The following is a 10,990-nucleotide window of genomic DNA, read 5'->3' as shown; positions in this document are numbered from 1 at the left end:
TTAGCAAAGCACAATAGCATTTACATTTTTTTTTCCCCCATCCAAGAAAATAACTGATCAGCTTCATTTTGATAATAAATGAAACTTTGAAAGGTCTCACTTCCATGTCTTAATAACTAATTTAAAAAATCAACAGTTTATTTTGCACTTCTTAGATTTTCTTGTTTTAAGAGTTACAATCCAAAAAAGACAGTAACAAAACAGAAATCATACAACAGGTATCAGTGATTCAAAATGCAGAGTCTGAAATACAAATTCAACTAAAATACTGGGATTAACACACAAATTACTATACTATACTTGTGATAAATACATTTATGAAGATCACTGCAATTCTGGAAACTTCCCTTAACTTGTAAATAGAAAGAAAAGTACAGCATGAACTGCAATACAAAGTATTTCTTCATAAAGTGTTATTCCACCCTCTATTCATGGATGGACAATCTCATTACATAACAATCACAGTCTGAGTCTGCAAAGTTGTAAGGCAGACATATAAACAGAAAAACAAACGTTGGTCTTACTCTACAACCCCAAAAAACTCAAAACAGTTTTCCTGAGGTATGTACTGAAAACTAGATGCCAGTCATCAGCCATTGCAAAACTTACACAATATGTATAAATACATAATATCTATATACTGAACTTACATAACTTCAGTACATACATACAAGGATGCAAAACAGCATTCCCATGTATGTAATTTGAAATCAAATGAATATTATGCTCTGTTCCTACCGCATATTCCTCTACGGCAGACTACTTCTGCATATCTATACTTAGTTCCTTAACAAACCGCTGCCATACTAGCCTTGTGCTGCCATTACTAAGACATAAGAAAGATCATATGCACTATATTGTACTAATTTCAAAGCCATAAAGGTATTCAAAATACCACTAAGCATAGTACTGGTGCCACTAATTTTGTACATAGCATCTTTACACTGGTATAATTTTCTGGCTAAACATGTGAGGTTATAATTTTTCAAAGGGTGTAACTTTGTATGTTGTGTGGGAGTTCATGCACATGTATGAATATGTGTACATGTATAAAAGAAAACATGAATGTGCATATGAATTATGTATAAACGCATACATACATACACACACACACATATATATATATATATATATATATATATATATATATATATATATATGTATATGTGTGTGTGTATTTATATGTCTATGTATGTATGTATGTATATGAGAATATATGTAAATTCATGTATGAATGTACATATATATATATGAATGTAAATGTAAATATGTATGTATGCATGTATAACATGTCTCCGTATATATGTGTGTGTGTGTGTGTGTGTGTGTGTGTGTGTGTGTGTGTGTGTGTGTGTGTGTGTGTGTGTGTGTGTGTGTGTGTGTGTGTGTGTGTGTGTGTGTGTGTGTGTGTGTGTGTGTGTGTGTGTATCCTAAGGGCAATTAATACAAATCTGATTCTTCTGAATTTTAGAAATACGAATTTATGTCAGTTCTTAAAAGCGTAAACATGAAAAATTTGTAGTAAAAGGAGGAGAGCATTAAAAAACAAAATTCGTAACAAAGAGAAACACAGGAATCCACTGACTCGCAGCGTATCTCCCATGTCGAGTCAAGAAGAACAACACTGTCTGTGAATGTTGCATGACAAGGAAATGCACAGGAAACAAGAACTAACCTTTTCACTTTAGCTAAGTTAGTGGTAATCCTGAATGCACTTGACCTTTGGCTGTGTGAATGTACAGCATTTACAAATATGTTCTATTTATAATCTACATATATTAACAATAGTTTAAATAATCACGGCTTTATACCTACATGAATATAACTCTTTCCTTTGGCCTCACTTTTAATTTATAAACTTCTATCTTACATAGTATAAAAAGAAAAAAAAAAATCAAAACAAATATTCCTATATATCACTCAGAGAATAAAGCATACCATACCATTTGCCTAAAAATCATAAAATCTCAAAATACTTGGTATCACCATGAAAACTATCAAACCCAAACACTCAAGGGAAGGAAGGCATTATATATATATATATATATACATACAGAACTTTTATGTAATGAACAGCAAAACCCTGCATTACTAAAATCAACTCAAAAGCAATTAAATTCAATACTTACAAAACTGGAACACTTACAAATTAAAAATCCTATCCAATTGCAAACGATTCAGGAATGTCTGTGGAACTACAAAATCTGCAGACTGGATACATGATGAACAGTCTGTCAGAATTTCTTCAAAACTCCAATAAATCAGATCTCTCTAGCTGGTATTAGCGCTTAATACAGATATATTCTTGCGCAGCTGCTCAAAGGAAGTCAAATCTCTCCTATACATCCTATTACCAAGTGGGATGTAAATAGGAAACTAATGATATGATTTTGACGATTACAAATTTCTCAATACAAATCAGTGACAAACATAAAGACATAAAGGCAGCTTAAATCAGCCATACAGTCATAATACCGGAAATTAAAAACCCATAAAAAATAAGTAAATAAAATAATAACGATAATAATAATAATAAGAATAAAAAAAATATATCTCAAATTTGATGAAAATCCTTAATACTACACTGAAGTACATCACTTGGAATTAAGCAGCAAAATGTCGAGTGAGATCAAAATGCATACGAGTGCTTCTAGCTCATATTCAGTTGAAACTTTTGCCAATTCTGTTTTATGATTGTCAATGTGCAATCTACCATTTTTTTTTTGAAGGAATAGTTTCCACAAAAAATTATATATATACATACATATACATGTATGTATTCTCTCAAACACAGGCAAGCACACACATCCACACCCATATATGTGTATATAAATACATATCTAAATATTGTATATACATATATTTTGTATATACACACACATGCACACACACAAACCTATGCTTAACCTGTTTATTTCTTCAGCCTTAGTACTAATAAAAATACTCAGCATGAACTTACTGGTGACTGCACTGTTAAAGAAGTGAATATAACTATACATAACAGTGAAATATTAATATTATGTATTATGTAATACATAATGTGTATCAAATATATACGGCTTGTCTGTTATAATTTACGATACTCAATTCAAATATACTAAACAATATTACTTTCAGTGAGAGCGTGAGAGTGAGAGAGAGAGAGAGAGAGAGAGAGAGAGAGAGAGAGAGAGAGAGAGAGAGAGAGAGAGAGAGAGAGAGAGAGAGAGAGAGAGAGAGAGAGAGAGAGAGAGAGAGAGAGTGAGTGTGTGTGTGTGTGTGTGTGTGTGTGTGTGTTTTAGAGAGTATGTGTGAGAGCTTGTACATACATTCTGTATATGTGTAAGAAATCTTTACATGTATATTCAATCAAAATATATAATCAGAATAATATAAGTATCTTAAACAAATCAAGAATATTCTAAACAATACATAAAACAAACAAAAATAACACAAACAACAAACAAAACAGCCTCCATAACAACTTATCTTTGAAAAAAAAAACAAGTAACTCATTACTTGCACAAAGGAAATAAATGAATGAAAAAAAAAAAAAAAAAAAAAAATGCACAGATGCCAATCAATCTAATTAAACATTCTCCATGCTTTCACTCTGGATGTAAGTTGCACTTGCACTTTCTTCAGTAAATTTGTGATTGATGCTGCAGGATTTCATTTGTGTTCTTGGTCTCCTTATCTGCTACTCTGTCCTCCTACGATGGAGAAAAGGGACCAGTTACATAAATTCAGTATTTTTATAAAAGATATTTACTTAATAATATATATATTACTATTACATTTTTGTGATGGAATGACAGTTTAAACAGAAGAGTGACTGCTTTACAAATACTGGGGTATAGCAGAACAACCTTCGAATCAAACCTCACCTATTTTACTTAAAAACCCTTTTATTCAACAAGGAAAAGTTTTATCTTTGGCACTGTAACACCGAGTTTTGTTTTTTCAACACATAAAAAACCACGTTTCTTATAAGAGAAAAATTGGGCAGTCAGAATTATCCACAAAATTCCAATAAAGTTGACCAGTCTTACAAATCCATGATTTCTTGCAAGACTTGACCCTTAATAAGGTCCCCATAACAAAAAAAAAATATATATATATGATTTTAAAATACTCTACCAATAAGCAGGACAATAATTAAAGAAAAAAAGAAAAAAGATATTTCATACATTCTAAAATACAATAACAGTGACAGTTTATATTTGAAAAAAAAAATATATCATCCTATGAGAAAATAAATAAATACACTAAATAAACAAAACCAATACTATTACCTTAAACTAATCAATGTAAGAGTGAATTACTGTAAACACCGGCCAGCTAATTAAAAACACATTACTTTCTCGCGTTTAGATTACGCTGCCCTGGTGCTTTGATAATGGCCGGCCCATCCGGCCCATCTATCTTATCTTTGGCTCTTTGATTTGGTGAAAACTTTTCATATTTGCTGCCTGGAACTACCTAATAACAATACAAAGTCTTTCTTTACCTATTTATTTATCTATTTCAATGGGAGACCACATTCAGAGACAATATTTATTACACAATCTTCCTATTAACTTTTCCTCATGTTTTTGGTCAATTTTACTGCTACCTTTAAGTTGTCTAGCATCCTTATTTCTTGTTCTTTAGTTTTTCATACAAAATCAGAATATTCAGCCTTATTTGAATTTAAAAAAAAAAACAAAAAACATTATCATTTGACACTAAATTTAATAATATATTTTTCCTGCAATATGATATAAATGGACACTATATTTTTGTACGCTGACAAAATTCATGATTCTTTATAAGGCATATCATGAAACTTCAACAATATTTGGAGTGCTGTCATTTCAATCTACTTGATATCGTAGGACATGTCTCAAATTTTGGGCTTTAAATGGACACAACCAAAAAAAAAAAAAAAAAAAAAAAAAAAAAAAAAAAAAAAAAAAAAAAAAAAAAAAAAAAAGCTCGGGGGGGAGGGGTCAATTTCACCCCACTTGCCGCTATTGTAATTAATTTAATGTTCACTGAAACATTTCAGTTACCAGTATACAGTAAAACAGTCATAAAACATATTCACGGACATATCTATTTCCTTTCTACTGAATAATTTCAATTATCAGTAAACAGCATAATAAAACAATCATACACACGATGTTCTACATAGTAACAACAATCTTACCTTTCTGCAGAATTCTGTCTGGTAACAACAGGTGTCGATGAAGAACTTTTTCTCTCCTAGACAACAGAGAAAAATGAATGAGATAATGCTCCACAAAATATACAATAGTCTTCTGAAAATTCAAAATAGACTTCTTTCATAAAACTGATCTGGTCTGTTCGTTCACTTCTGATCAGGGTTAAAATTAAATAATGGTTGAAGAAAATACTAATTCAGTAATCAAACATGGTTATTAATCATAGCTTCTATACCTGTTATGAGCAATGCATGTAGTAGACACTTGTGGGAAAATTTTGAAGCATGGCAACTATATAATGTCCTTCCCTATATAATATTGGCTAAAAAATGACATTTAAACCTGCTTTAAGCCTGCTTTTGATCTTCTTATAAGTATATCTCGTAATTATGATGTATCAATAGTCTTTGCTGATTAAGTAAAAATTATGTAAAAAAAAAAAAGAAAAAAAAAATCTATGACAAAAATCAACATAAAACAGGACATTTTTGCCAATAGCTTTTCAACCTGGTATAATATATATATATATATATATATATATATATATATATATATATATTTTTTTTTTCTACAAACAGTAATAGAAAACTGTCGAGCCTATTCACAGCATTACCTTTTTATGAGATAATAAAAAAGCATTTATTCACTTAATTCTGTCCAAACCTGTGCCAACTGTCATACAATGTGTTTTAACAATGTTGAGTATAACACGACAATAAAAATTGTAGTTCTTATATATGATTAAAAATATAAAACATTATCATGTATCTGAAGTACATTTTCAGACTCGGTGCACTCTCATGCATGGCAATGTTTGAGTCGCCAGTTGATGTATCTTAAATGAAAATCCCCATTGAGCTAGACATTTCAATAAGGCTGATTGTACATGCCAACCACAGAGGAGTTGTCATGTCTTAGATTGTACATAAACGCCACCTATTGGGAACAGATTCAAGTTTATAACAGCATAACCAAAGCCTTTAAAAATCTGTTCTATATGTCTGCAAAATTTCAATAAAATATACATGTAGTAAATTTAAAATACATAGCAATGTCTTAGTGAAAACACATTTGTCTTTCTTTTTTTCTGAAAAGTCTACAAAGTTCTACCCTCTTACCTCTCTTCTAATTCACATAAACACATATATACCACTATTCCTTCCATAACACATAAAGTTTCATGCTTCTGTGCAAGTGACCATTTTTCCCAAGGAAGACTAACTGACCTTAAGGAGCGTGATTGGAGGAACTGGGAATTCACCAGAAAGCTGGGGCGTCGGGGAGGTGTTAGCGAGCTTCATGCATTCCTCCAAGGTACGAATAAATGTATCACATGTTGCTGTCAGTAAAGCTGTTGATTCATCTAGTTTCTGAAAAGGACAGGAAGAGAAAACATTATTATCCCTTTTAATTTTTTAGGTATTTTAACAAGGGCTTAAGTTATCACCAGTCACACAGCATTTTACAATTTTCAGCCTGTGCTAGACATGCCTTCTGCAACAAAAGTGAAACATTCAATTAAAACATTACTGTGGGAAAATCGGTCAGAAAATGTCTAAAATACTTGAATATACAGGATTTTCCTAACTCTGATTGATGAGACTAAATAAGACAACAAGCCATTTGGTACACGTATAAAGGGCCTATCTCATGACAGCAAATTACTGTGTGCTTTGTACATTCAACACATATATCCTGTAAATTTGCACAGATTGAGGCAAGCTTTATTGGGTCTAAATCCTGCTTATTTCTTGCAGACAATGAGAATGAATATTCTTCCAAATTTGTTAAATGATACTGCACAGCCAGTCTAGATGTGCCTCTAAGGAGCCTGTTAGTGCCAGTCCTGTTATTGGCAAATGCCTGAATACTCAAATGAAGTGCAAGATAGGTGTAGAGAGTAAACTGAAGAATATAGAGAGTGCATGAAAATTAGCAGTAATATTACACCTTACAGTATATTGAAACATAAAATAGGAAATGATAACATATGTGCAAGATTAATTACAAAAAATATAAATAGAAACAAAAAATGCTACGTAAAATTAAGTTTGTCTGGCAATGAAAGTATGAGATATGATTGTAATCTAATTACCATTGTTCAATTTAATCATGGGCAATGAGTATGCATGAGCAACAAGTTTATATCTAAAGACAGATAACAAAGTGTTTGTTTCTAAACACAATGCCTCACATTAAACGAAGATTGCACACCACTAAACAGCCACACAGCCAGCACTGATTTAGAGTAGCAGGCCAGCCTTGCACTGGATAGTGACTTGTTCATATTTACCCACATCTACATCCATGTCCCCAAACATCCACAGACACACATTTGTCTGCATTCAAATACATCCAACTGCACACATTTACAAACATGATCATCAAATGCAGATGTGTTTAAACATTGGATGTATATGTACACCTATATCTGCATATTTAGGCATGTGCATCCAAGTAAACTAACGATTAGCATTCTAGAACAAACAATCACCTACAACAACAACTTGATAATTATTTTTGCCACATCAGCTGCCTGAATGGACTGTGAATTCTCTGTTCCTGAAGGAGTTTCCACTTTTGTCACTCATACACTAAAGTTGTATCTATATGTAGTTCACTTCACATTATTCTTCAAAATACTTCTCTTAGACACCTTCTGTACCAAATAACTTAAACAGATGTTCATCAGTTAAAATCCTAGTTCGTTAGAAAGGCCATGAAAATTAGCAGAGAACATCAAAGGGAATTTTTGGATTTCTCTTAACAAATATCTACAGGAAGAATAATTCTGAACCCTCTCCTGCTGGGTGTATGTACAGCTAGCTTGTTTTCTTTCATGAATCTGTTTACACATCGATGGCTCCACAAGTGCTTAGCCATCAAGGAGCCAATTAGTATACATATGTGACCTCACTTGATATCCCCTTTCCTTGATTTTTTGGGGAAAATGGTTTTATATAATTCCGTCAATACTCTTTATGTCATTATCATTACTGACATTATGATTGTCATAATGTTATTAACAATACTAACAGGAAAAAAGAAGGGGGGGGGGGGGAGAAGGGGGGGAGAAGGAGAGGGAGAAGGAGAGGGAGAAGGAGAGGGAGAAGGAGGAGGAAGGAGAGGGAGAAGGAGAGGGAGAAGGAGAATGTGGAGGGAGTCTCTGTCTCTCTTTGTCTCTGTCTCTCTTTGTCTCTGTCTCTCTTTGTCTCTGTCTCTCTTTGTCTCTGTCTCTGTCTCTCTCATAAACTCTCTCAGTCTCACTCTTTTTAATCATTAATTTATTTCTTTGAAGAATGAGAAGAGGAGATAAGTGGAATGAGAATGAGAATGACAGAAGGGTAGGAAGAGGAGAGACAGAAGGAGGGAGAGTGAAAAAAAGAGAAATACCAATGCACAGTTCACATGACCAGTGAAGGAAAAAAAAAAAAAAAAAATCATGGAAATACAAGGCTAACATCACCTCAAAAACATATACAAACCTCAAGATCTGGTCCATCAGGGTTGTTGGCAGCTGTCTTCACACTATACACCTGCTTCATCAATAAGTCACACGTAAGTCTCAACTCCGACTTTTTAACTTTAACAGTATCTCGTTCAGGCTCTGAAAGGAGATGTGCAGCAGTGAATTACGTGGCATTCAGTACAATTATGTCAATTGATTTGCTGTTTGCTTTTTCTTCTTCTCATCAATAATTACATTTTTTTGGTATAACAAACTCTTTAATATCAACTTGGTATTCTAAATAAAATAAAACATTGGTTTTGTGTATCCTTTAAAAAGATAAATTTAAGTGAATGATCCAAAATTTTGGAAAAATAAACTTTACCCTAAAACAGAAAAGATAATAATTATATGATTACAGAGGAGATAATTTAGCCATGACTGAGAGGTTTAGAAAAGGGATGCGATTCTTTCACATCAAACGTATGAGAAAGTTACAACACCTGAATTTCACTGACATTAATGTAAAATTCAAGCTGCAGAAATATAATTTCTGTGTTTTAATGCAAATCCTAAAATTCCATAAAGAAAATGATGGTTTTCTTTGCAGCAGATAAAGACGACATTTGAATGAACTCTCTGGAGCCTCTTTTGAGTGCATCAAATATCATAAGCATTTACAGAAAAGAAACACTGAAACATTTAACATTTCTTTTCATAGAAATCCTTCCCAATCATTTATTTATATGTCTGAAAACTAATGACCTACTTGGCTCGAGAATGTAAATCCTGATTTCATGATGATTATGATGCAGGAATGGTTAAAAATTAGTCTCTTAATAAGGACAGAGTTCTAAAATTAATGATACACAACTTTGTGCTAAGATAAAAGATTGAAGGTCCCTAAAAATTATATTCTGGGCCAAACAAACAGCAGGCTGGCCAATTGGTAAAAATAAAATTACATTCTTCAAGGGGAAGTGTATCAAGAGCATGTATATTTGTGAAGAACAAATAAATGAATTAATAAATAAGATAGGAAAATTAATTAAGTTATATATTATGATATCTGGTTACAATCCAAGGACCTCAGTTTCCTTATGGCACAAGAGATAGGGCCCCTCTAGAGAAATGCCAAGGTCACCCACAAGCAGGAACACTGGTAGGCCGGGGGGGAAAAGAGGCAGAGGCATTTAGCTGAGTCCCACAACACTCTTTTATGGTTGGACTAACCTGCCTAACTAGTTGCTCTGTTTAGTTGCTTGTCCACAGCACTGCCTCCATATATGCCTTTCTCTTTGTGTGTGTTCCAGTCATTGTATATCAGTGATACTTCACAGCATTCATGATTAACCATGAAAGCAGATTATGTAATAAAAAAATATCTATAAAATTACTCAGATGGACTGTATCCCCCTTTTAGAAATAAAAAAGCAATGAATTATATAATGAACATTGTATTGCCGAGTGTGATTCCATAGTTGTTAAAAGAAAAAAAAGAAAGAATGAGAAAACAGCCAAAAAAAAAATTGTATATAGTACATGTTCTTGTTATAAATGAAAATATGCCAGTCTTAGCACATTCTGTGAATTAGCAACAGGAGGGGAAAACTGTAAGCACAAGGACAAAAAAATGCTACTAGTACCCTTCAGGAAAAACTCTACCACTAACTACTGTCAATGGAAAAGATTTTCTCACCAGTCTTACCCTTCTCTACTTTAGTTTGCGGAATGGCAGGCGGTATGCCAGCCTTGGCACTACCAAGAGCCACAAGCCAGGCATGTCTCTCATGGGGTGATGGTGCTTTGAGGTAAAAATGTTGCTCATATGGAATGACTATATCTATACGCATAGTATCTGTTGGATGAACTGAAAGACAAAAGAAATAACAGATTAGGAAACATACTATAAGAAAATGTGTCCAATCAAACATGAAATGACAAAGCACAGACTATTTGTGAATATCACATAAAATAAATACATCTACTGCAATAAATAAACCTACATATCAATAGTTTGAAGCAACTGAAACTATCATTAACAAACATTTCAAGAGACTCACCTACGATCTCACATGCTGACAATTTAACCGAGCCTTTTGAACCCTGATTGACTTCTTCTTGTGATTTGTAGTACGCAAGAACCCCTTGATCCAACACAAACCATCTTGGCTGCCATCCTGAAACAGGTGAAAGAATGTTGTAAATGGTTTACTGAACATTTCTGGTAGAAATATTATTACTAATGTTAACATCTATCAAAATTTTAAAAAAAGTTTTATACTTAAACTATGATCCTAATGGGTTGGCATTACAATCACAGATTTTCATGAGACAAATTTGAGATATCTGGTAA

The 10,990-nt window shown here is 32.8% G+C and overlaps 1 protein-coding gene across 4 annotated transcripts in view; it reads right to left on the bottom strand.

Annotated features, from left to right (window-relative positions):
* Positions 1-1,314: 1,314 nt before the first annotated feature.
* The window catches only part of LOC125028892 (pleckstrin homology domain-containing family A member 3-like), a 10,738-nt gene continuing 1,062 nt past the window's right edge, over positions 1,315-10,990 (bottom strand). For 2 of the 4 annotated variants that reach the window (XM_047618490.1, XM_047618487.1), the window contains exons 2-7: positions 10,698-10,814; positions 10,334-10,504; positions 8,672-8,793; positions 6,413-6,556; positions 5,171-5,226; positions 1,315-3,692 (exon numbers count right to left, since the gene is read on the bottom strand). In XM_047618490.1, the coding sequence (XP_047474446.1) occupies positions 3,680-3,692; positions 5,171-5,226; positions 6,413-6,556; positions 8,672-8,793; positions 10,334-10,504; positions 10,698-10,814 (623 nt within the window). In that variant the 3' untranslated portion in view covers positions 1,315-3,679. The remainder of the gene's footprint in view (positions 3,693-5,170; positions 5,227-6,412; positions 6,557-8,671; positions 8,794-10,333; positions 10,505-10,697; positions 10,815-10,990) is intronic. The other 2 variants (XM_047618491.1, XM_047618489.1) reach the window with 1 other exon arrangement.

The sequence above is a fragment of the Penaeus chinensis genome, chromosome 9 (assembly GCF_019202785.1).
Source record: "Penaeus chinensis breed Huanghai No. 1 chromosome 9, ASM1920278v2, whole genome shotgun sequence".
Lineage (NCBI taxonomy): Eukaryota > Metazoa > Arthropoda > Malacostraca > Decapoda > Penaeidae > Penaeus > Penaeus chinensis.
The sequence above is the reverse complement of the archived record's forward strand: the minus strand, read 5'-3'. Positions and strand labels throughout refer to the sequence as shown.